We start from the raw sequence: 27,413 nt of genomic DNA, 5'->3' as shown, positions 1-27,413 counted from the left end.
TATATTAAGGGAGAAAAATAAAACAAGAGTAGATGGACTAGGTTGTTTAGGCCAGTTTAGTTTGATGTTATTTGGGAAATTATCAAAACTATTTTTATATTTTTTAGTTTTTTTAAAAACAGATTAAAATTTTAAAAATTATTTCCGTATCCAACAAACTTTTTTTAAATATAAAATATATTTCATGGGCTTAATAGGGCCGTGATGCCCAAAGACTTACCTTTAGAACTTCTATTAAGCATCACAGACCTTTTAAAGCCGTAAGGTACCATCATGGCCTATTAAGGCTGTGATGCTCGAAGAACCCATTAGGTAAGTTGGATGCACCAAAAGCAGCCAAGAGGAGATCTTGGACATTACAGCTCTGTTAGAGCCGAGATGGGGGCTGTCATGGTGCATCACACTTCTAAATCTCTAATAGGCCGTGATGCCCAAGGGAAAGCCCTGAGCATCCCCGCTTTAATAAGGCTGCCTTAATAAAGCTGTGAAGAGCATATTTTAGGTAATTTTTATTTAGGTATTTTTGAATTTTAAAAATATAAAAATATTTTTGATAATTTCCCATGTTGTTTCCACAAGCTAAAGCTTTATTCGTTCCAATTTGCTCCAGCGGGAGCACTAACTCATTTCCTTACAAAGTAAGGGATGTTAATGAAATTAGCCTAGAAAGTAAGGGTTATTTCTGTAACTTTATTCCGGCGCCGTACAACCCTTGCTCACCAAGCTTCCCTGTTCAGGTGAAAGGAGTTTTTTTTTTTTTTGGTGCACTGTTGCTTCCTTGGCGTATTGGAATCAAAATCCTGCTCCTCTCCACAATTTCACAAGCATAGGTGTTCTCTCTCTCTCTCTCTCTCTCCCTCTCCCTCTCCCTCTAGTTGTCTCTCCCTCAATAGTCTTTCTCTCACTAGAAGGTTTCTCTCTGCAATGGTGTTTTGCTCTCTCTCTCTCCCTCCCTCTGTAGTGTTTCTCTCTCTAGAAGGTTTTTCTCCGTAGTGGTTTCTTCCTCTCTCTCTCTCTCTCTCTCTCTCTCTCTTTCTCTGTGTTTTGGAATGGTTACGAAGGAATCAGGGTTTCAAGCCATGGCTGGGCCGCCGCAGCCTCTCCTTGAAAGGCTCAAGGATTATGGGCAGGAAGACGCTTTTGCCCTCTGGGACGAGCTTTCTCCCTCGGAACGAGAAATTCTCGTCAAGGACATTGAGGTAATTGCCTACCTCTTATATCCTTTTCATCTTTCCCATCCCTGTGTGTTTGTTTCTCGTTTTTAAGGAAATGTAGTTTGATTTAGTTTATAATTCTTCGAGATAATTTACCTGCATTTTCAGGGGATTCTTAGCTATGTCGCATTAATTTGCTTTCCATATGCAGTAATTGTAGCGGGTTTTTTTCAGTATATTCTTTGGCCTTGAGTTTGTTCATATAATGTTTAATTAATGGGTGGTTGATTTTTTTGCGGATTATTGGTGGGTCACTTATTCTCATAATTTTAATAATTAATATTTGTGTTTCTGTTAATGCAGAGCTTGGATCTCCCAAGGCTTGATAGGATCCTTCGCTGCTCTCTTCGATCTCAAGGTGACTGCCCTTGCTACACATTGTCCTCATTTCCTCTCTCCCTCTCTCGTTCTCTCTCTCTCTCTCTCTATCTCTCTCTCTCTCTATCTCTCTCTTTCTCTCTCTTGATAAATTTCTAATCTTTTTTGTTTTCTTAGGTCGAATTTGCTGTTTTTCATTTTTATTCAATTTATGTTGATATCTTTTCTCCTTTCCTAATCTGGTTTACTCAATAATTCATTTCATAAATAAATTGAATGTCTTTTAAAGTGAATTATTAGTGTTATTAAATGTGGATTATGATACTACTGAAAATTTACTTTTTTTATTCAACTGAAGTTCGTTAATGTGGGTTTCAGAATCCTGAAAAGTTTTGTATCTCTCCTATAAAGTGATTGCTTTGTAGTAACTCATCATTCCTTTCAATCATTCAATGTCCATATACAGAAATTGTTCACTTTCATGTTGGGATTTTCTGTATACACAATAAGATCTGAAGTTTTATATTTGCCCTTTTTTTTCTCCAATATGAAGGTGTACACTTGTTTTTATTGATGTTACTGTAACAATGGCCTCCTATGTACTTTGTGACTATAAATGACTAATTCCTTTCATTTTATTAACTTATAGGGCTTCCTACACCTGCCATAGAGCCTGTGTCAGAGGCTAATGTTTCAACCATCGAAGAAAGGACAATGGAGGAGAGAGAAAGGTGGTGGAAGATGGGTTTGAAGGCTATCTCAGAGGGGAAATTGGCTGTGCTTCTTTTGTCTGGAGGCCAGGTGATGCCTTTTTTCCTTGCAATTCCTTTTTTGGTACTTTAATGGCTTAAGAACTTGTCTATGTATAATAAAATAATTGCTTAACTTATTTGTTTATTTATTTATTTTGATGGGTTACTATTGGAACTTCTTATGAGAGTTCAATATTTGATGCTTTTGCTAATTTTAGATGGCAGAATATGATATACTTACTTTTTGATGATTTCATTCATTTTGGATGGGCTAAACTCTAGGGTAATTGAATACTCCTACTAGTACTTCACCCGGAAAATGAAATTTATAATCATAGACAGCAGTCGAGCTGCAGAGATATAGGTGATAAAGGAAAGATCACAATCTCAAATAGTAAAGATCTGTGGGCAATCACTAGGAGAGTTACATAGATCCAACCTCTTGTTTCTCCGCACGTATTGGTCATTTATATGCAGAGCTATGTACATAATAAAATTGATACCTTATCAATATCCATTTTCTATTTGATTTTTGTCAACAAGAATAACCCCATCTTTTCAAGACACCACCACCCTCGTCTATAAGAAAATGCACCATGAAAGCCTGCAACTTCCATCGCCCTCTTCCTCTCTGCTGGAATGACATCTATGACTTGTATCCCAAAACCCATCTTCACCCCCTCAATCATGGCCCAACAATCTCTCCTACTCCTCAACCCATTACCAAACCCACTCTGTTGGCCTCATCGCACACCCCCAAAACTTCGTTTGGTAAAGTAGTTTCCTCATCTAAACCTCCTACCTGTCCCCCTCCCTCTCCCTCCTTGCCCCCCAATAACTCTTCCCGCTCCTCCGCCTGCTCTCCCTACCTCCCTTTCTGCATCTCCTCTCCTCGGGAAGATACAAAGAGAACAGATCTAATCTTCAGGCGTCTTTAGTAGGTACTTTCAAACCTGGATGCGACGATCAAAGAGGGATTGAAAGATGGGCCATGAGTCTTTGGAAGGAGCCTAATCCGGTCGTGGTCGCCTACAAGAAACAAAGAATTTGGCTCATTCTCTACCATGTTCCCCTTCACGCATGGTCACCTGAAACCTCTCGGAGAGTGGCAGCAGCCTGTGGCTCTCTTGTCTCTATTCATTGGATCTCTCTGGAAACTCTACCTTTGGGCTCCATACGATTACTACTGGAGGTTCTAGACGCTAGTCGAATCCACAATCAGTCTGGCTCGAGGTGGAAGATCTCTACTATCGAGTCTCTATCTCGTGGTCGTCGGCTTCGCCTCCCTCTTCGCAGTTTTTTTAGCATGCCGACCGTTTTCCATCACTGGAAACCTTAGCCCAGCCCTGGTGTTTGTTGACTAGGAAAAAGCGTCACCAGAAGCGACATCGTTGGCGTCCACCTGACCCGACCCATCCCTTGATGGGCTCCCTGGGGAAATAGCCGTAGACGAGGTCAGTCTGGCACTCGCGGGAAAAGTCTCCTGATTGATCCAAGCAAAAGGATACTGCCTCAAATCTTTTTAGGAAGCATTACGACCCGCTACTCTCTGACCCGAACACCTTTGAAACAGTCGCAACCGGGCTCCCTTTCGACGTCTCTCTCCCTTTGTCTCTCTCCCTTTGTCTCTCTCCCTCTCTCATCGACCCGGTAAAGATGTCTTGGTTGCCGCTACCCCTTCACCTTTCTCTCCTGGCCCACAAGATCGACCCGACCCTTCCTACTCTACTGCCCCATCTTGTCCTGTATCTCCCTCTTCCTTTACCCCAGGCCACGCCATGTGTACCCTCGAGCCCTCCACCTGTTGCCTACCCTGGCCCCGTCCTCTCAACTCCTGCCACAGCCGCCTTGCATCCCTCTCTTGTCACAACAACTATCTCCCCCCCCACAGGTGTCGCCTTATGTGTCCTGGTCGGAGCCAGTGCCAATTAATGCTCCGCTGAACGTCCTTGCCCCCGAGCTTCCCCCACTGCCCCATCCGGCCTCCCAGCCTTCACCACCTGTCCCCCAACCCTTCCGGCCTTCGACCTCTTCGCCTCCACTGTCCATCTCTCTTACCACCTTCTCTGCTCCATCTCGTCAAGACGATGACCTCGACCTTTTCGCTTCCCCTTCTCCCTCTAATCCCTCTATTCCTATGCTTCCTTGGAGCGACCTACCCCTTCCCCCTCTGTACTCAACTCCCTGAACTCCTCCACCCCGTTGAACCACTCCACCGGGACCATTTCTGGCCCCTCCCCCGCTTCCGCCCTCTCTCAAAACTCCGGTGAATAGGACCCTTACACCCCTTCCCCGTCTCACTGTGACTTTGACCTTTCCTCTCTGGCCCCCCAACCCCCCCCTTTCGACTAACCTCACCTTTGTTGACCACCGCTGGCCCCTCCCATTTTCCTCTCTCCCTCACTTTCTACCCTCTTAATCTCACTGAACTTCTCCAACCTGGCCTAGAAGCAGAAGCTGCCGGTCGTTAACCCATCCAATCTGATTACCAACAATGACCTTATTCCTATAGGTATAGTCGCTGCTCTTACAATGGATCACACCCCCCTTGACCTAGCTTCGATCTCGAACCTGCTTGCACCCCATCTCTCTTTTACCCCTCACCTTGTACACATTCGCAGTGTTCGCACTCTGCATGTTGCCTAGGCCCCCTCTTCCCTGTTCATGTTCTCCACCTACTCCTCGCTTCAGACACACCACTTTCTCACTTTCCTCCCTTCCCTCTCTTTTGCTTACCCCCCTCAAGCTCCCTTCCTCCCTAACCCTATGACCCAACCCCAACCTTTGACCCTCACCTCCAACAGCTTAACTTTCTACCCTCGGCATCTTCGCCCCCCCGCTACCGGACACTCCTCCAGATACTCGCTCGCCCCTTCCTTTCCTTCTCCCTGACCGCTACCCCCCAGTTGGCAGTTTTGGAAACTGAGCCCCCCAAGACCCCAACCTTGGCTGAACCCATGGCTGAGCCCCCAGAGATAGTTTCGGAATCCATCTCTGCCTCTCAGGCTGGCGACGACACTGAGGAGGTCGACAGGGATGGGGATAACAGGATAGAAGATAGAATGCGAGAGATGTACATATTGATGGGATTCGAATATGAGGGATCTGAAGGACAGGCTCACAGATTCATTACAGCGGATGCACAAAGCAGGATGCAGGTGAGATTCAGAGGTCAGAGAGAGCTTTGCAACCTCTTTTCCTCCCTAAACTTCGTTGGGAATCCAGTAGAGTGTCGCCCCTCTCCTCTCACCACGGACTGCTCAAGGAGGTTTCCCAGACTGGCCTCCTCCTCCTCACTCATCTCTAAAAGATGAAGCTGCTTGTTTGGAATGTTAGAGGACTAGGACAATCCTCCAAAACGGATGTTGTCAAGGACCTTACCTCCAAACTCTCCCCTACGATTCTAGCCTTACTTGGAACCAAACTTTCAGAGCCTAACCTTCGTCTGATTCACCAGGTTTGATGTAGAAGACCTTGCCAGTGGGTCTCTCTACCTGCAAATGGGGCATCATGAGGTATTTAGGTGTTATGGGACCCTTCTGACCATACCCTAAACTCCTCCTTTATAGGCGAATTCTCTGTTACTTTACTCCTTTCTAGCAACCAAGATGGGACCCCATGGAAATTTTTGGCTGTTTATGGTCCAAACTCTTCCTCCCTCAAGAATAGGTTGTGGTCAGAACTGGATCACGTTGCATCCCTACCACACCCCATCTGGTGTTTGGGAGGTGACTTTAACGTCATCCCTTGGTCTTACGAGAGAAACTCCCCTACTTCCTTCTCTCGGGACATGAGGCATTTCTCTGACTTTATCAGCAAAAATGATCTCCTTGATATCCCCCTTCAAGGCTGTAAGCATACTTGGTTTAACCATGCCTCTCGACCCACCTGCTCAAAATTAGACAGATTCCTCCTTTCTTTGAACTGGGAGGAGCACTTTCCAGGCTCCTCATTATTGGCCCTTCCCAAGCCACGTCGGACCACCGTCCCATTTTGCTTGATTCTAATGCAGTCAAGGGGGGTCCCAAACCCTTCAGATTTGAACTCCACTGGCTTCAAGAGGAGTCTCTACATACTCTTGTCCAAACCTGGTGGAACTCCAACTCCTCAAATCCTCTCTCAAAACTTGGAGTCGATCCAGACCTAGTAACTTCTCTCTGATCAAGTCTTCTCTTTTAGAGACTATTAATAAGATTGATCTTCTTGAGGAATCCAGACATCTCAATGCCTTAGAGCAGGACCTCAAGCCGAGGTCAAAACTGGAATACCCCTCCTCCCTTAAAAAAGAAGAGATCTATTGGTTCTAGAGGTCAAGAATTACCTGGTTGAAAGCGAGGGACCAAAACACTGCCTTCTTTCATCAGATAGCTAATTGTCGTTGGAGAGACAACACTATCTCAATGATCAAAGTCAACAACCGCTATCTTTCTCAACCAGAAGGCATAGAGCTGACTATTATAGAGTTCTTCTAGACTCTATACACTGCTCACCCTGGTCCCAGACCAAGGCTGTCATCTCTTGACTTCTTAACCCTTTCAGAAGAACAAGCTGTATGGCTAGAGAGACCCTTTTCAGAAGATGAAATTAAACAAGCTATCAATACTCTAGCCAAAGATAAGGCCCCAGGCCTTGACGGCTTCCCAATTGCTCCTTTTAAGGCCTTCTGGGATACCTTCCGTCATGACTTCCTCAAGTTCTTCGAGGAATTCTTCTTACGGGGTACACTTCACAAAGCCTTGAACACCACCTTCCTAGCACTCGTCCCTAAAGCAGAGGGGGCTGAGGAAATCAATGACTTCCGTCCTATCAGTCTTCTCAATTCCTCATACAAGACTCTGGCAAAAGTTCTCGCTTCCCGACTGCAACTTGTCCTCCCATTATCTCATCGTCACAATCTGCCTTCATTAAAGACAAGCAAATCCTCGAAGGGGTCTTGGTGGCCCATGAGTGCATCCACTCAAGGCACCGAGAGAAAAAACCTGGGCTTATCTTCAAAATTGACTGGGAGAAAGCCTATGACCATGTTGACTGGTTAATCCTGGAAGAGTCGATGATCAGAATGGGTTTCGAGGATAGATGGAGGAAATGGATGAGAGGCTGTTACACTTATCCACATTTTTCTATTCTTATTAACGGAGCCCCAAAGGGATTCTTCCCGTCCTCGAGGGGCCTTCGCCAAGGTGACCCCCTCTCCCCCTTCCTGTTTGCTATAGTGGCGGAAGTCTTTAGCCGCTCTATTTCTTGGCTTTATAAGGCAAGTCTTCTTTTTAGATTCAGGAGCAGTAGACATGGCCCAACGGTGTCTCATTTGCAATATGCAGCTGACACGTTGGTGTTCTTAGATGCCTCCTCCAATGAAGTGGACACCTCAAACTTTTCCTAAGTTGCTTCCAAACAGCAATTGGGTTCAAAGTCAATATGGGTAAATAAAAATGCTAGGTGTAGCAATGACAAATGTAGAAGCTAGATCACTGATTCTGACCTGGAAGTGTAAAGTGGAGGACCTCCCAACTACCTATCTAGGCCTTCCATTGGGTATGGGGAAACCCAAGAAGAGGCAATGGTCTCATGTCCTAGCCAAGGTAGACAAACGTCTGGCAAGGTGGAAAGGCATGTTCCTCTCAATGGCCGATAGATCGACTTTGATTAAAGCTACATTAGCAAACTCCCCGGTGTTCCTAATGTCCCTCTTCCATATGCCAGCCCAGGTGGCCAACCGCCTGGACCAACTCATGAGGAACTTCCTATGATCAGGACAGGCTGACAAGAAGAAGTTTCATCTTATAGCATGGGACAATATCTGCCTACGCAAACATCAGGGAGGTCTAGGAATCAGAGTCCTTCGAAAACATAACTTGGCACTCCTAGGGAAATGGTGGTGGCATCTAGCCACCCAGCCCAATGCTCTGTGGGCCCAGGTACTTAGGAAAAAGTATAAAATCCCAAAAGGAGCCTGGCTGCCAGAAAAAAGCTAGTCGCATAACGCTTCCGGAGCCTGGAAATCCTTTTCCTTGGTCTTTGTTCAGTTCAAAAGGTATGTAAGGTTCCATCCTAGGGAAGGTTCCAGGGTGAGATTCTGGTCAGACCTATGGTTGGGAAACTCCCCTCTACGAGAGGTATTCCCTGCACTCTATTCGCTTGCTCTAAACAAAGATTCTACCGTGGCTGAAGAAATGATCTTGTTAGGAGGGCGTAGAGTTTGGAATCCTTCACTCCGAAGGAAGCTAATAGATGAGGAAAACAGTCAATTCTTGTTGCTCTCTTCAGCCCTGCACTCTCTTTTCATCTCTCCTCTTGGCAGAGACGCAATAGTTTGGACCCTAGCTGCCTCTGGTAAGTTCTCGGTAGGATCCTTTTACAAGAGCTTAACTCTACCTCCTACTTTCCCGGGGAATCCTCAGTTCTGTCTAAAGTTTGGTCCACCTTAGCTCCAGCCAAGGTTCTGACCTTCAACTGGCTCGTCGGCTCTCATAGAGCCCTCACGGTGGACCATCTCCAAAAGAGAGGGGTCCAAATCCTTAATAGGTGTGCTTTATGTCTATGCTAGGAGGAATCCAATCCACATATTTTCATTCTTTGCAACTTTACTTATGATCTTTGGGGTAAAGTCTTGCAACAATTTGGCATCAAATGGTCACCCCTCCCTCGGTCAAGGCCTTGATTTCTTACGACTTCGACTTTTGTTGCCCAAAGGCCTGAAGAATTCTTTGGAAGGCAACAATAGCTGCAACCATTTGGACAGTTGGGGCGGAAAAAAATAATAGAATCTTCCAAGGTAAAAAACTTCACACTTTTGCTCTCCTTCACATGGTGAAGTCTTTGGTAACCTTCTGGACCTCTAACCATAAGGTTTTTTCAGGCATTCTTGGAAGCCTGTCCCCCTCTCAATGGAAAAACATCCTCAATCATCAACCAAGGCTGGATACTAGACCTAACAACTGGCAACCACGGTTGTTCCCTAGGGAACCCAGGCCCGACAGGGCAAGGGGGGGTCTTCAGAGACCACCAAAGCAACACGCTCCTAACATTTTCGGTGCACCTTGGCCTTATGGCCTCCAATCATGCAGAAGCCTTGGCCCTCCTCCTAGGCTTGAAAAACTTCAATAGTTCTTGGGGTCCGCACCTCATAGACTCTCAAAATGTCATCTCATTGGCAAGCAAAGCGTCTTCTTCACCATGGCACCTAACCTCTATCTTTGATGAAATCGATCACATTTGCAGGGCTATGTACGTCTCCTGGAAGCATATATGGAGGATGTCCGACGACTCCGAGGATCAACTAACGAAAGAAGGAGCTAGAAGCCAAGGACAAGCTCAAGCTGGGTCCAACTCCTTTTTTGCTCTAGACTGGCATACAATCTAATACCTTTGTATACTGGCATTTTTTGGCCCTGCTGCATTTTTTGGAAGCGTTTTTTGGAAGCTCCATGTATATCGATGTAATTGGGCAACTCTATAAGCCTTTTTGTATAAGATAGTCTAAACGCATACTTTGCCGAGACCCCCTGCGTGGGTGTCCTCAGACTTTCTTACCCATGTAATCTTTCTCCCCAGTAATACAATGTTAACTTTTCTTAAAAAAAAAAATAACCCCATCTTTTCATCCAACTCTATAAGAGGAGCCAAGGGATATAGGATCTATTTGTTTTTCAGTAATGCCTGCACTTATTACATTATTTTAAACGTAGTTTACCCTAGTTTACTTAACATCTATGAAATGGAGGTTATGGAGCATGTTCTCAAACTAATACCTGGTTTTGATAGGCCAGGTGACACCCACTCACTTTTACTATTATATGTTGTTATGAGAACTTGTGTTAGGGTTAAAATCTTGTTCTTTTATAGGATTCACAGAATTCTATGTGCGATCCAAATCCATATGTTTCACCATTCCTCATATTAATACTTATTTCATCTCCTTATAGTAACGCAATATTGTCATAAATTAATTTATGTATGATATACCTATTGTTGAAAAATGGGTTCCTTGGAGAAAAACTTGGAGCATCTATCCTATGTTGCCATGAATATTATGAAAGTGCCTGCTGAAACTCTCAAAATTTTAAAAGAATTTGCGGAAGCATGCCATTGGTTTGGGTAATTGGCAAATGAAATAAATGGACATCCTTACTCCTTTTAAATTACATAAAAAATTATAACTCTGCAAGTATTGAATTAAGTTTTATGTTTTGAACTCTATAAATCCAAATGGGCTGGTGAGGCTTCAAGTCTATATTTTTCAGATTTTCTCTTGGCTTAATGGCTTTATTGTTTGTTTATACTTATACCCCGTAATATCTCATGTTGGATAAACAAATCACTGCTTAAAGCCTTCTTTAATGTATCCAAGGGGTATGCACTCAATTTGGCTGAAAAAATAAAGTAAGAGAAGAATTATGAACATCTCTCCACATTCTGATTCTTTTTTAATTACAAATATGATTATGGACAGAACTATCTTCTATTAGGGCTATATATTACAAAAGAAAAATAAAATAAAAATAAAGGCGTAGAACACCCTTATACTAGTACCATTATCCCGACATAGCCCTTAAGCTGATAGTGTATAAATATAAATTTTTCCAGGCTTGGTTTTATATGCTCTATATACCTTGTTCTATATAATTTCTTCCCGAGGCCTATATCTACATCTCAGCTTGCTGATCTTTAGATTATACATATAGTGTGTGTGTTTCTTTAGCCTTAAACCTTCTTATTACCCAATGACAGTGAACTTTTACTGGCTTGGTCTTCTCATGGAAGACCGAATTGGGAGCTATATGCCTGACTACTGCATGGTCACATCACATGTCCATGGAAGATTGACCTTAAAACTAACCTTTTACAAAGGTGTACATAGCCACTTCAACTCACATATGGTGTGAACTCTTGCCCTATACTTTGCCATTGCATTACATCTTGCAACTAGGGATGGCTTCTTATCCTTGTAGAAGAACAATAGCCTGAAGTCAACCTCCTTACACTAGCTCTTGCTACCACAGATTATTATGTTGGAATCAGTTTGAAATGGTCAGAATACCATTATGAGTTTACAATGATTAGAACATTAAAACTAAAATGACAGTTATGCCGTTAATAAGGAAAAACAAATTATAGGAAATGCTGTCCCTATATGGAATTGCCTTCTAAATGTTGATTGCTTTCATAATTGTTGATTTTTGCAAGCAAAAAAACTGTTAAATGTACTTTTCTTTTTTACCAATGTCTTTTGATTTGATCTCAAAATGCTCATAAAAAACACCATCTTGAGTTGGAATAGTTGCAATAAGTATATATATATATATATATATTCTTTTCTTTTGGTGGGTAAACTGGTATTAAAACTGGGATTGTAGTGTTGCAGGTTTTACACCTGAACCACTAAACATGATGCCAGATTCGTATGACATGCTTTGTTACTTTATTTACTTTATGTTTCTTAAATTCTTCTCTCTTAATCATTTATCTTATTTTTTCCTATACCTTAGGGTCCACGCTGTGTGCTCTATATTTGCCGTCCCAAGTCTTCCATGAGAGATATTAAACCAGTTTCTTATATTGAAACTTGATTTATTACAGGGTACAAGGCTGGGAAGTTCAGATCCTAAGGGATGCTTTAGTAAGTAAAACTTAACAGATATGTGAATTCTTTCCTAGGAAGTTTTGTATTATCTGACTTGCATACTTCTGGTCAAATCCAAGTAAATTATGTTGTAATGCATTTCTATGCTATTTGTGTATGTCTGTTTAAGTGATCAGGCATGTTTAGTGCATGCTATGCATTGTCTGCGACCGCGTACTCATTAACTACATTGGCATATTCTTGTTATGTTTGTGTTGAATTGTTGCTATTCAGATATTACTTGTCCGCTAAAATTTCTCCATGTATTTCACTTCTATCTGTGCACATTTGATGATGTCTGGTACAATTGTTTTTGTCTTTCCCCTGATTGAGTGACAATGGTGAGAGAATGTGTTCTGTCCTTGGGTTTGCAGGGGAATTCACCCCAAAGCTTAAGAGATTGAGTCACAAGATCCAAAAATCAAATTTTCTTTCCTCCATTTCTTGTCTAAACATGCATATTTATAAATAGAAACCCTAACACCTAACTCACTCCTCAAGAAACCCTATTCACTATAAAATCCTAACCCTTCCTCTTTTAAAAATTACTTTCAACTCTATTGTTCAGTTCTCTACACCAAAAGAAAGAAAGAAAGAAAGAAAGAAAGAAAGAAAGAAAGAAAGAAAGAAAGAAAGAAAGGCATAGATACCATAAAACAAAGCTAAAAACCCTCAAACCTAATTTCAATCTCTTAAAAATAATAAAATAAAACCGGAAGAGCATCATTATCCTGAGGTTGGAGAAGCTCGTCCTCTAGCCTAAGGAATGAAAATTTTTTCCCTCCTTATCTTCTTGATTTTGTTCCAACTAGATGTTTTCATCCTTCCCAGTCAAATTTTGATTGTTGGACTTTAATCTAACAAAGTTTCTTTTTTCTTTTATTCTAAAAAAACAATCTAACAAAGTTTTGATATGCCTGGAAAATTGACTACAATGCCAAATTCTTTGCGCCTTCTAACCCGTGTATTTCATGCCTTACAATTAGATCAACTTCTTGATCATGCTTTCGTGTTTGATTCATAGTTTGATTAACGGTTGTATTTTGTTTTCCTCATCTTCATATTCTTGTTTTAGTAGTTCTTGTAGGGGTCATTTGGATACCTGTATTTCTATTACAGGGAAATAGATTAAGGAAATACACCATTTCTAGTGTTTGGGTACGCACATAATGAGCAGGAAATAAAACACATTAACCAAAATTTCCTCAAAAATCGTGAAGTCTATTACCCACCCCAATAGGTAAAAAATGTATTTCGGGGGTTGACGGGTAATATGAATTCACGGACCCGTTAGAAATCATTAGACGTGTCTAAAGAATTTGAAGTCAGCCTCTCTCTCTCTCTCTCACTCAAAAGACTCATGTGCATTCCACATGGCTATCAAAGACTCTCTCTCTCTCTCTGATGTTGCCATCAAAAGTTTCTCTCTCTCTAACACGTATCTTCTCATACTATGAAATCTTGACCGTTGATTTCTCATGTGCCCATTACATAAATGTTTTATAGTCTCTCTAACAGCGTGTTACCATTAAAAAAACACACACACTCTCTCTCTAACATCGTGTGGCCATCAAAAGACTCTCTCTATATATGAGAACAAGCAAAGGTGGCTAAAACATCCGTTTTCTTTTTTGATGAAATTGTCTGAATATATTAAGTATAAGATGGTATACAAATTGTCCACCATTAGTTGGATAAAAATGCCTATATACTGTGTCCAAATTTGTACATGAAAATAGAGAATAACAGGTGCAACTAAATTTTCATCTTTTTTCTCTCTGGTAATTTAGGCCATTACTGGTTGATTGGTCTTTTTTTGGTCTGGTTTTCAAAAGCATGAAAAGGAATATAAAATAGAAAAAAAAGATCCTTGAAATTTGAATGCTATAGTTGTGACACCATTCAGGGAGAAGGATAAATTAACCCATGTGGGTATTGCCTTCAAATATTAAAAAAAAAGTAGTTTTCTAATTTCTATATTTTCATGTACAAATTTGGATCTAATTGCATCTAGATACTACCCTTAAAACTTATTTGCTCCTCAACAAACCTATCACTATTAAATCCTACAATTACTTTCAACTCTACTCTTCAATTCTCTTCAACAAAAAAAAAAGGCAGCATAAAAGAAAATTAGCCCCAAACCTAATTTTAATCTCTTAAAAAATAATAAAACAAAAAAATAAACTTAGGTGTCATATCCATGTGGAATATAATATTTTAAATATATATAATATCGCAAAAATTTAAGATCACCAATGCCTTTCCTCTTTGATTCCAAGTTTCCAGATTCATTTAGACAATAATGCCTTATTTTATCAAGTTTATATTATGTAAAGACCCAAGCGAGGTTGATGTATCCCCAACCACTAGATAAGTTGGAGTGTGTTCCTCTTGGCCCCACCCTTCAATACATAGTGTTTGTGTATGCTTAGGAATTTGTTTGCGTAGGAACTTTGAATTTCTATACATTTACACTAATAGATATGAAAACATGCCTACATGAACTTTATTATTATGCAGCAAGTCCCGAAACATATGATGCTACTTTTTTAGCTAAAAGTTTTTGTAACCTCATTGCTCTTGATCCCATTGCAGGCCCAGCGCAAAGGGGTCGACCTAGGTATGTAATTGGAAGGTCCTCAACGGTGACCCCACATCTTGAGCAACATTCCCAAACTATCTTTGTAACGACCCCCATAACTTTTGTTTTCTTCAAGTTCACCTTTTGCCCATAAAAAATCTCAGAATACCACATCATAAATCTTATTGCTCGAATCTGATAGATCTAAAGTCCCCTTAAAATTACTCATTCAATGGTGATCCTTGACATACCTTCACCCCAGGTATGACCCTCTATCCAGCCTAAAGCTGCGCTTTCCTAAGGTTCATACTCAGATATTCTACTAGGATGGTAAACATGAGTGGAGTTCAAGGATCTCCTTGTCTTAGGCCTCTAGTGCTTTCAAAATAATTCTGTGTTTCTATTTGTCATGATTGAGAAGGAGCTGCCCCCCCTAGTTTCATTATTCTAGTGCTTAAAATTATTTTCTTATTGAATCCCTAAAGAAATCCAAATGTTGCAATTTCCATGTTACAAATTATTGGGTTTATGTTTCATTATTCCTGCTTTCTGTAGCATTAAGGCGAAAGATTGGTCATCCTCCCCCACCTCTCTTTTCTCCTTTTCTTCTCTCTTTCTCCTTCCTCTTTCACCCCACACTCAGCTCAACTATTTCTGTTTTATCTTTTAGAATCTATGAATTTTCAATACCCTCCCAAAACCCACCCCTACTGCAACTATTACTGTTTATCTTTTAGAGTTAATGAATTTTCAATATTGTGGTCCAAATATCCATGCATTTGATTAGTTTGGCTGATTGGAAAAGTGAGAAGGCCTGTTTGGCAGCTTATAAATTGAATATTATAAAATCTGGGGAATACTAGGTGATTTATAAGATATCATTATTTTCTAATGATAGAAGTTTAATATCTGCTTACTGTGGGCAATTTTCGTTTGATGGTGAAATGACATTATAAAAATAGAATAAAAAATAATGCAAATCTAAGGGAGGGAGGGAGGGTCACTCTAATAATAGATGTTATTGAGGTTCACTCTAATAATAGATGTTATTGATTGGGAGATTGCAAATTTATTGAGGTTCACTGTAATAATAGATGTTATTGATTGGGAGATTGCAAATTTATTGAGGTTCACTCTAATAATAGATGTTATTGATTGGGAGATTGCAAATTTATTGAGGACTATGTTTTTTTTCTTCATATAGAATTTCCAATCTTTGGGTGTCCTCTGTAGTGAAAGGAAATATCACGGAATCTCTCGTCCCGTCATGCATGACCAAAGAATAGGTCCATGTTGGCAGGTCTCCCCAGCATGTCTCGAGCACACTGGTGATAAAGATTGTCTAGTTGTTACTCAGAAGTCAGAACATTAATCCACAAATTCACGAGCTTGAAATGCTGACTCTTAGTTGGATTGACTTCACTGGTTTCATATGATGCACTTCTACTTCCAGCCACTGATTGAAGTGTCAATCATCTTATGTCATTTTATATAGGGAATCTCATGCATCTTTTACATTACTATTGCATGCTTAATATGCTGCTGACTTTGAAGGCATTTTTCTCTTAGTTAGTTCATTACTTCTTACTGTTATTTAGGTTTTCCTTTTTACCTTTTTTTCTCTAGATATTGGACTTCCATCAGGGAAATCATTGTTTCAACTTCAGGCTGAGAGAATTTTGTGTGTTCAGAAACTTGCAGCTCAGTCTGTTGCTGATGGTGAGTTATTTCAGTAATTGTTGGATGCTTGTTACTTGATATCCCAATATCCTTGTTTGATGTGTTTCCTTGCAGGCGCAGGTGGTTTTGTTCCAATACATTGGTACATAATGACAAGTCCATTTACTGATGAAGCAACACGCAAATTTTTTGAAAGTCATAAATACTTTGGTTTAGAAGCAGATCAAGTGAGCGCAAGCCCATCCATTCTTTTCTAGCATTTGGGTTTCCTTTTTATTTTGTGACTATAATATTTGCATTGCAGGTAACATTCTTCCAACAAGGGACTCTACCTTGTGTCTCAAAGGATGGCAGGCTTATTATGGAAACTCCTTTCAGTGTAGGGTTCCTTTGTTTCTCTCATTGCCTATGTCATTATTATGGGTTTGAAATCTTCATTTCTAATGGTTACTAACTTTCTTGGTTCCTCTACCTTCGATGAGTAATCAAATTCTCTAAAATTACTTACAGGTTACTACTGATACATTGTCACATCTAAACTGCAGAATGCAGTTTGCAACACCTAATTTTTCTCCCAAAGTCTCGATCTTTCTGCCACTGTGTTTGCCATTCTATGCCCAGGAATCAATCCCATGATACCTTACTCTTTGTATGTTTGTAGTTTCATGTCATCCATGGAACAAAGAAAAGCATGGTTAGGGGGGGCAGAGGCCTCAACATAACGTCCCACCGTCCATTCCCACCATTAACATATCCAAAGTTTCAAAACAGAAAAAATAAAAATGTACAATGACTTTGCTTATCCTCCCACTCCACTAATTAATGCACATCTCACACAACTGACCCAGCTGTGCGTCTATACTGCCCCAATCCAAGTGAGAAATCAGTAATGGAGGAAATTTGGGTAATGTCTTGTGTATGTGACCGGCAATGGAACAACTTGGATAATATCACCTCCTCATTAGGTTAACATTATCAAATAAAAAAAACAAAAAATATCACCTCCTCAGTCTTTCCAACAGATCTTCAATCTAATGTGGTTATGACGTTTCTTGTAACTCACTGAGATGGGAGAATGGCCTACCACAAGGATTTAATCGTAGGGAGAAGTTTAGTCTAACTTTTGTATCATAGACGCCAATTCAGTCTGTTCTTCTTTAGACAATTGTTGTGAACCCTCTTTGTCTTTTGCCTTCAAGGCCCCCTCCCCCATGAATCAATCAAGATGCTTTGTATTTCCTTATGGAACCTTGAGGATCTTTTATAATCCAGAGAGAATAACAAGGTTGTCAACTTCGTTAGTGCCTTTGCGTGTTCTTTTACACCAACTAGTTAATCCTTTTGGGCCTTCAGCGAATTCATGGTTGTGGAGGCTTTGAAAAGCTCCTCCGTTTTAGTCATCCATGTGGCTCCCAAAACCCCACATTTTCATTCCAAAGAGATGGTAACCATGAACTACCGTCCTTAAATCTTAAGGGTGTTCAGAATTGGGTCATGTTGGCATTTGTATTGTCATTCATGGTGTCTTCTTTTGTGAATAAGCTAACATGTCTTTGGTCGTGTTTTACCGGTTGTAGTCTTGCTTGTGAATATCTGGGTAGCATTTAATTCCAAGCTATGCAAATAACCAAACAGGATAAATTTATTTCCTCACTTCAGAATTGCTTTTTTAAGTCAGATGTTGCAACGCATTCACCGCATACTTTTGGAAACAACTGGGATGAAGGCATTAAAACAGCTTTACCCTTTATATTTGGAAAGCTTACCATGTGTTGCCACCTATATGTGACTGCTATTCTCAGTAGTCTGATATAGAGGGACGGCTAGGATGGCTTCATTACAATTCATGCCTGAAACCAATTTTTTTATATATTTTTTCTACAAATCATCTTGTCATGAAATTTAGGGTTACTGACTCCTTGTTGGGGTGCACCCAACAAAAAATTTTAAAAGATATTTTTGATAGAAAAACCAAAATACAAGTTATAGGGGCCATCACTTGGTGTGACGGTAAAATGCTCGGGAAGCTAGCTCAAGAGTGCAGGTTCGAGTCTTGAGAGCGGCCATTTTGTACATAAGCCAAAGGTTAGGACCGTTTCCCGCTCACCCCTTCCGAGACCCTGCGTAGGCGGGTCCAACACCGGGTTACGGCCCTTTACAAGTTACAAGGGTGTTTTGGTCATTTGTCTTATCAGATTTTTTTTTTTGTGAGTTGTGTGTGCCCCTGTGACAAGAGGGCCCCCTCCAAATTTCATCTCAAAATGATTTGTAAAAAAATATTAAAAGTCTAATCCTTTGAGCCATCTAATCAAGATCAAAGGCTGACATGTAACATGATGACTGAAGCTATCCCAACTGGCCATTTAGATCGGACAGCTGAGAATTGCAGTCACATGCTTTATATGTGGGTGGCACCACATATAAAGGTTACATACTGTTGTCACATTTGATTCATGTTTAGTATGAAATATTGTTGTATATTATGATTGTTTAATTGATATATTGATTTTTCATCAATGAAAAGATTGCTTGTGGTTATCTTTTGTAATGCTTAAGTTTGCTTGGTCTACTCGAATGACAACATGCTTATGCACCCTAGTCTCGTGAACCCAGGTGGCCAAGGCTCCAGATGGAAATGGAGGCGTTTATTCTGGTAAAATCTTTTCTTTTGCCTGGGATATGTCTCTCCATGTTGTGTCTCGTTAAATAGTATCATGATGACCTTCAGTTTAATTTTTGTTGTCCAGCTTTGAAATCTTCGAAGTTATTGGAAGAAATGGCAATGAGAGGGGTGAGATATGTGGATTGCTACGGTGTTGACAATGCACTGGTGAGAGCTTCTCTTTTACTGGTGCATCTTTTTGATACATTGGTCAGCTCACTATTCAGTAATTATATTTAAGAATATGACCTTTAATATCTTGGAATCAGGTACGCGTTGCAGATCCAACCTTTTTAGGGTATTTCATAGATAAAGGCATAACAGCAGCAGCGAAAGTTGTCCGCAAGGTAAGGAGTTATTGTAATGTGATTATCTATACAATGTAAGAAAATATTTTACTAATACTTGGTTTGAATTCTTGTGAATGACGCCTGCTTCTGTTCTTTTAGGTGTTTCTGGAAGTCCTCTGATTATGACATGCAAATCAAAATGGTTCTTCCAATGATAGCAAATGTGCATATACCTTTTCTTTAACCTTTGTAATTGTTACGCTTCCGCTGCTCTACTGTCTGGTCCTTTAATATTTAAAGGAAAAGACACCTTTTTCATTTTTCTGTGGAAAGGCTTGGCTTATCAGAAGTTTCCTTGCTCTTGTTATACATTTTTCTGTAGAGATTTTGTTTAGGTGACGCTGGACAAATCTAATCCTGCAGAACTAAAGGCCAATCTTGTTCTTGGCTAAAGAGCACTGGGATGATACCTAAGCAATAGAAATTATCCTGAATTACAGCATATTAGTAAGGCAAGACAATAGCACATTGAGCCTGACACCGAGTGTTCTAGTTCTCCCTTAAATTTCTCCTTCTCATGAGTGATTAATGGGTTTAATTATTGGGATCTCTGATTTATGCATCCTTTTGCTAGTTAGTGTTTTAACATTTCTTAGTTATAATGTATCATTCCAGCATATTGTGCATGTGTTCTGATCCATTGGTGGTTGTCTTCTTGGAATCTTACAGTTTTTTTGATGGAATTGGCATTATCCTATTTCTGGTGGTTGTGATCGGAGTTCTTAATTCTTATTTGATGTACTAAAAGGCTAAATGGATACAATATAATTTATTGTATCTGAATCATATTTGCGGACTTAGAGTATGCCAGCTTATTTATTTCGGTCATGGTAACTTGATCTGGAAATGATTGAGGGAAGTGAATGGAAAACACATCCTGGAAAAGTTAGGGGAATGGTGAATGAGGAAGCACTTACAAACATTTGTCAAATGGTTAGAGAATCATGTGCAGAAGTGCTTAGAAAGTTGTGTGCAAGCTTGTGGGTATTGCTATGAAGCAAGCACGGAGCATGTGTAAAAGCATTTAGAAAACACATAAAATGGAGAATGGTTAGAAATATTTACAGAATACAGAATTGCCTTGTAGCGTTCCAAACTCGTATGCGAAATGGATGTAAAATGTGCAGGGGAAGCATGATCTCTTAGAGTTTGAGACCTCTCACTCTCTCTCTGAGACATGGAATCTCTGTTTCTCTGTCTCTATTCTCTTCGAGTCCTGTTCTATCCCTCTGTTATCCATCTATCTTCACTTCCTCTTTATCTTAGAGCCCTGGAATCTCTCCCTCTCTTCCTCACATACACACACCTCCCTACTCCCTTAGCATCATGTAGTGTCTTTCTCTTTCTCTCTGATTTACTCTCTCACTCTCTCAGTTATAGTCATGCTCTCTCTCTTTCTCTCAGTTATAGTCATGCTCTCTCTCTCTCTCTCTCTCTCTCTCTCTCTCTCTCTTTCTCTCAGTTACTGAATCTCTTCCTCTCTCTCAACAAAGGATCAAAAGAACAGCGTTTATGTGAAAATAAACCCATGATATAGGTAATGGACCAACCCATTAGAATTTATGAAGACATGGGTGGGTTGTAAAAACGGTCTTACAGGTTGCACAAAATGTCTGTTACAACTTACAAAACATATTTATGTCCAAACAGAATTAATGGGTGTCATTTTTCAAAATTTTAGCAACAGTGGCCCTTATATTTGAAAAGCCCTTATTTAAAAATGTTAGTATATGTAACTTTTGATGGTTTCTACGTGTTTCTCTAATTTTTCAGAAACATTTTCTTTGCATCTTTCATGTATTTTTCCAGATTGTTTCAGCTTCGAAAGTGTGTTTTCTCCTTTTGGCACTGTTTTAGTAATTTTTCCTAACTTTCCTTAATCGACAATATGCACTGATAGTTGGGGGCGATGGCGGTGGAAACTAGGTTAGTGTAGCTTTTGGCAATTACAAGAAGCCAATGTGGATACAATAGAGTTGCTTGTATGGGGTTGTTAGTGTGTGGTGGTGGTGAGGCCTTGCCGATACTCTTTCACTGAAAGGTATTTCAATTTGCATTTTTTAATACTGCTTTGATGTATCTCTGTCGATGATTTAAAGCTCTGAGTCACCTTGGGGCTCAGCCTGGTGCCAAGGTGGAATCCAATTGACTTGACTCAGTGAAGCCACCATAAGACTCAGTGAGTATATTGAGAAAAACGACAAATAATGATTTTACTCGGGCAAGTCTTTTTAGAAACCATGAGACTCATTCGGTTGCTGAATCAAGTCTGCAAGTTTTGAGTTGATTCATCGAGTATTAAAGCAATGGTGTTTGTAGTGCGGTATGCTATAAGCTTTGAAGTACTCTACTAGAAAGGAAGTTTTCTTTTACATTTATAAATGATAGTAATCATAAAGAATTTTGATCTCTAATGAATCTTTTCCTTCTTTTGAGACAGGCTTATCCACAAGAAAAGGTTGGCGTGTTTGTTCAGCGGGGCAAAGGTGGGCCTCTATCAGTTGTTGAATACAGTGAACTAGACCAATCAATGGCTTGTGCTATCAATCAGGGGACTGGACGACTTCGTTTTTGTTGGAGTAATGTATAGTCTCAAAATGCCCATTGGTGATGGTGTTGTCCTTTAGCTCTTAAAAATCCAGCATTATTTTATTTTCATACTAGTATGATATATTATGCTGAGATAGTGTTTAAATTACAGAATCACTTGGAGAATTGGTGAGTGCCTAGAGCGAATCAGCTCCGATTAGTCCCTAGTTGACTTACCCAGTCCTTCTTGAGTTGAATAAGAAAGCTCAAAAAAACCTGAAAGATGGGCAAAATCAGGAAATAAAAAATAAGGAAAAATCATAAAAACTAGAATTTTCATTTGATTTTGGATCTAGTTGATCCATAGCTCTTGAAATATTCAACCAAAGCCTGTTTTGATAGTTCAAGTCTTGCAAATCCAAAAATTTTAGTGTTTTGTTGCAAAAACTAAGCTTCATATTCCATACAGACCACAGAAATAGGCCCAAGGACAAATTTTCAGGGTTACTCAAGAGGGTCATGAAAAACAAGCAAGAGAAGGGGGTTGGCCAGACTCTATTGCAATATTACAAATCTCGCATACCTGAGATTTTGAATTTTGTTATTGTTTATTTGAATCTATGATTTGGATTCAATCGAGGATAGCAAAATATGGTTAAGGACCAATTTTCAAGGTGATTGGAGTTCTCAGTGACAAGAACAAGGTCCAATACCAATCATCATAGCCATTTTTTTTTAATGTGCAAATATTTGTAAATGTAAAGCATTTAAAACCTTATATTCATCAAAGAGTAACCAAATGGGAAGTTGCAAAATCTATTTACAACAAAACCAAGCTGATTGCATTCATGATGAACTAGTTCAGTAAGGCCACAAATCAGACAAATTACTAAGTATTGAAAGTTGGGAGTATTTTGAGGAAGGTTACATTGAGAAAGGTATATTTATGTAATTGTATGCTAATTGAAGAAAATATCACAAAATCACCCTAGTCATTGTTGGGACTCGAACGATTTGGCCTAAAGTAGGCTCCCTAGCAAGTTAGAAACTGGCTGGCTGCTGATCTGAGTATCTCGCCCAAGTCCAAATTGGACTCTGCGATTTCTTAATTACTCATCCTAGAGATTGAGGCATACAAACTTTTGATATTTTCTTCAATTAGTATATAGGTACATAGATATTGCTTTCTCAATGTAACCTTTCTCAAAATACTCCTAATTTTCAATACTAGTAGTTCATCTGATTTGGGGTTTTACCGAACTAGTTCATCATGAGTACAATCAGCTTGGTTTTGTATTAGATCGATTCTGCAACTTCCCATTTGGTTAGTTTTTGATGAATAAAAGGCTTTAAATGTTTTACATTCACAATTATTTGCACATTAACAGAAATGGCTCTGATGATTAGAATTGATGAATCCAATTTGGGGAAGAGAATACTCTCTATACCCAAGCCAATGCTGCATGGACATGGGTACATGTGTCAGTCTGATACAGGTCAGGTGTATTGGTTTCCTCATTGCATGATGAGGAGGATTCACATGACTATATTATGAAGAGACGATCAAATCCAACAATGTTCTACTAACATCAAAATTTCATGATGAGTAGCACAGAAATATTTTCTACCTTAATTGGCTGAATTCATAAATATTTCAAAATTCATGTGCCTACTCAAAACATAAAAGATCATGTTTCTAAAATGATGTCATCAATGGTTAATAACAAAAGGAAGAATCCAAAAGAATCTACATCTCTATGCACGTCAATATGTTTGACATGGGCATGACACCCATACAGAAAAATTCATGTAATGTAGACCCAACTGAATTAATTTTTGCTGCAAGGGGACTAAGATACACTTAGAGGGCTTTGCATTTTAAGAGGGAGGGAGGTTATGGATTGTTTTATGTAGTATATAGAATGTTTAATATGTCTATTATAATAAATGTTACATTCAGAAGTACCATATTATGTTTCCTAGATATATATTTTATGTTACCAGTGGCCAATACTCCATAATCGAAGGATGCTTATAAACGTTGATGAATATGAATATATTGATAGAACCAATATATTATATTTTATCTTTTATATTTTGTTTACTGGTATCTACTTCTGGGTGTTGCATCTTATTCTCTTTCGTCTATAATGTTGCATATCATTTTCAATTCGATATTCTGTTGCCTAACATATATTGGTCCACTCTCCATAACAGTATTGAGTTTCATCCTCTATGGTTACACACTGTGAATTGGCATTAAGTAACTTTTGCATGTGTTTTGTGTCTTCTTTCAGGTGTGCCTGCATATGTTTACTCTGGACTTTTTGAACCAAGTTGCAAATGGACTAGAAAAGGACAGCATGTTAGTATTCAGGGTTTCAATTTTTTCTCTTCTGATGGAAAAAGTGTTGAGCGTTCAGGGTTTACATTTGGTTCACTTGCATAGCTTTTCATGAACTTTGGATAGATCATTCTAACTATTATATGCGAAATATTTAGATCTAGAGTTTGTTCTTTGGAGCTCTTTTTCCAAGTATTGTTCTTCTGATAGTTATTTAAGTTGTAGACGTGCGTTTCCAAAATATCTAGAGTTATTTCTATGGTTTTCTCATAAAGGAAATTAAAGAAGCAAAAGTTCTATAATTTGCTTGCTAGAGTTAAGCTTAAAAGGATTTATTAATGGCTGATTCTTTGACACCTGAAAAGTGTCTTGACAATGCAGTTATCACCTGGCTGAGAAGAAAATCCCTTCAATTCATGGACATACCACTGGCTTAAAGTTAGAACAGTTCATATTTGATGCATTTGCTTATTCTCCTTCAACTGCCCTCTTTGAGGTTCGTGTTTCTTTGCATATGTATGCTTTTGTTAGATTGCCAATAGGAATTTGGATCGTCTTACCTTTTTTATTTTCATATATAAATTTGGTTGCACTAGGCTGTACGTGAAGAGGAGTTTGCGCCAGTTAAGAATGCTAATGGATCGAGTTATGACACTCCAGATAGCGCTCGACTGCTTGTCCTACGTCTACACACACGATGGGTTGTTGCTGCTGGCGGATTTCTGACACATTCTGTGCCCCTATATGCAACTGGTAACTTTTTTGATGGGATTGAGAAACTATTTGGGTTATCTTGGTCTCCACGGGCTAAAACTAAATTAAATATAAATAATTTGGACAATGAATGTGCTCTAGAGTCAAATGCCATGGTGGAAATAAAATTGATTGTATTGTCTGTATAGGGACTACAATCAAATGATATAATTTGGTTGTCTTTTTTCTCTTCTTTAGTAATTAACTGTACATTTAGTTGGTTCTTCTGGTCTCTATGGGGATTCTAGTCAAATGATATATCAAAAATTATTTGGGTATTCTCAGCCTTTATGGGAATTATAATCAGATATTATAATATAAGCTATTAGGGTTGTCGTAGACTCTCAGTCTTTATGCGAATTATCATCAAATGTTGGGATACGGATTTCGTCGTGCACCTACGCGATGGGCTGTCCACCCAAATCACTGCCATAAATGTGGTTTTCACGGTGTTTTTCTTTCTTTAAAAAACCAATTTGTAGGTTATTTATTTATTTTGGGATTGTCCACTGGCATGAAATGAGATGATTTACAAAGTTTGGGGGACGGGGGGAAGATCATTCGGATGGTTCTTGGCAGGTGGTGAACACTGTGTCACCCCAAGTGATGAGATCCTTATCCCAAATCTCATTAGAGATTGTTTGGGCTTTCTTGATCTGTATTGGATCACAACCAAATCGCACCTTTTCACCATCAGATTATATTATAAATTATTGGGATTTTCTTGGTCTCAATAGGTACTAAAGTTGAATGATATTTTGAAATGATTGGGTAGTCTTCATTTCCATGGGGATTTCAGGAGTGGAAATTTCGCCTCTTCTTTCATATGCTGGAGAAAATCTCGAAGCGATATGTCGGGCAAGAACATTTCATGCACCATGTGAAATTACATATTGAGCTTGGCAGTTCCATTTTCTGCCGCTCCTCATTTATCACCATATGAAGCCTTGCAGGTAAATTTGATTTCCATAGTTTTATTTCTTGAGTTTTTTCCTGTAATGAGTTTGGACTGGAAATATAATTTACTCCATTAACACATCCAGAATGAATCTTTTTCATTCCTTCACGAAATTAATGGTTATAATTTCGGTCACTATGGCAGGATGGGAAAGCGATTTCTTCTGAGTTCTAGTCTTCACTGATACCATGATGGATATATCACACATTGAGCGCATATGTTTGCAGACCTTTTCCCCTTCCTTCCAGCATATCCCGCACTCTGCCTCCGCCCCTTTCCAATGTAGGAATCAACTTTTATCTGCAGTTTCCTTATACATGCAGCTTTATATATATTTGTTGCAGTTTCTTCCCTTTTTCGATATTGGCAAATGTAAGTGCCTTGTGGATTCCACCGTCATCAGCTTTATGTTTTTTGTCTTTATATAATGCATCTAGAGGATGTCTGCGTGAATATCTCTCTCTCTCTCTCTCTCTCTCACACACACACACACTCCATGGGCCCTTTTTGTTGAGTTCCGCCTTCTCAACAAATCGTGGTAAGTTATTAGACTGAACAATATTCTAATATAACTTGTTGAAAAAAGCGAAAACTACAACATTCTTGTTGGGGTTGGGCTTCTCGACCTAGTAGTTGGACACTAACATGGAAACCTAAATGCCCAAAAGGATCTCCTAGTTTCGTTATTTCCATCAATTCAGAGTGGAGAAGGAAACAAAAAGGATATGGTTTTGCAAGAACGCATGATAGCAGTACTGCCTTTGTTTATGCTGAGGCCAGTCTTTGCGCGTTATATTGCATGAAGGCTTGGCCTATTTTTTTTTTTTTTTTCTCCACTTTTTTGATCTAGTGGAGAGAAGAATGATGAAATCTTGATTATAGCCCAAAAATTTGCTAGTACTTTTACACCTTTGAACATGAAACATCTATTGTTTGTTTGATACGTGACAAAGATCAAACGTGTTTTATGCAGGATTAGTAGATTTATGTGTGATGCACGTAGGTATGCAATGTGGGGAAGACAAATAGCAACATAATAAAAAGAGCTGTTTGCGAAATTGATGACATTTACCCTAAGAGCCAATGGAAGAATATTATTTTTTGACCAATGTTAACTAAGGTTTATTGAAATGAAAGGAGATTACAACGAAAGGATTACATGGGCAAAAGATATTAGGAGATTATCGGACGTTAAAGATTTGCATCCATAACGATCTCAGTTACCAAGGGATCCTCATCTCTCTCTTGCACTAGCTAATCATGGTCTTAATCACATGTTGTAAGTCACCTTCAACCACCAAAGCCGACCCCATGTTTTTAGCCTTAAAAATCTTCATTCCCTCAAGAAGGGCAAGAAACCCAAGTTTTTAGCCTTAAAAATTTTCAATCCCTCCAAAAGGGCTGAAGTTAGCGTCGTTAGCAGTTGTATCCCCAGCTGGCCCATCAAAGGAGAAGATAACCTTCCCATTCGAATCCCGCACCACCCCACCAAACCCAGCCAGCCGAGGATTAACCGAGGAGCTACAGTCACACCCCACCAAACCCAGCCAGCCCAGGATTAACCGAGGAGCTACGGTCAAAGTTGAGCTTTAAGTTACCCAGGGGCAGTGGAGTCCGATATGATTTCGGTCAACACCTCGTAAAATT

At 39.6% G+C, this 27,413-nt stretch overlaps 1 protein-coding gene across 12 annotated transcripts; it reads left to right on the top strand.

The window, feature by feature from the left end:
* The first annotated feature begins 769 nt into the window (after positions 1-769).
* On the top strand, positions 770-26,219 carry LOC18443306 (UDP-N-acetylglucosamine diphosphorylase 1). 12 transcript variants are annotated; one of them, XM_088857909.1, is made up of 17 exons: positions 770-1,199; positions 1,518-1,572; positions 2,182-2,333; positions 11,864-11,903; positions 16,117-16,209; positions 16,291-16,397; positions 16,475-16,549; positions 18,784-18,823; positions 18,918-19,000; positions 19,102-19,179; positions 19,282-21,505; positions 21,623-21,766; positions 24,009-24,076; positions 24,437-24,551; positions 24,652-24,808; positions 25,608-25,761; positions 25,911-26,219. In XM_088857909.1, exons 1-11 carry the CDS (start codon positions 1,050-1,052, stop codon positions 19,300-19,302), a joined length of 894 nt encoding a protein of 297 aa, XP_088714035.1. In that variant the 5' UTR covers positions 770-1,049; the 3' UTR covers positions 19,303-21,505; positions 21,623-21,766; positions 24,009-24,076; positions 24,437-24,551; positions 24,652-24,808; positions 25,608-25,761; positions 25,911-26,219. The 12 variants fall into 12 exon arrangements, with proteins under 12 accessions (XP_088714035.1, XP_088714033.1, XP_088714027.1 ...); XM_088857907.1 differs by having other exon boundaries at positions 16,285-16,397; XM_088857901.1 differs by lacking the exon at positions 19,282-21,505 and having other exon boundaries at positions 24,716-24,808.
* The last annotated feature ends 1,194 nt before the right edge of the window (positions 26,220-27,413 follow it).

This window comes from Amborella trichopoda, chromosome 2, assembly GCF_054954075.1.
Source record: "Amborella trichopoda isolate Santa Cruz 75 chromosome 2, AtrichopodaSantaCruz75HAP2 v2.0, whole genome shotgun sequence".
In the NCBI taxonomy this organism is placed as follows: Eukaryota; Viridiplantae; Streptophyta; class Magnoliopsida; order Amborellales; family Amborellaceae; genus Amborella; species Amborella trichopoda.
This window is presented reverse-complemented; position numbering and strand designations above follow the sequence as displayed.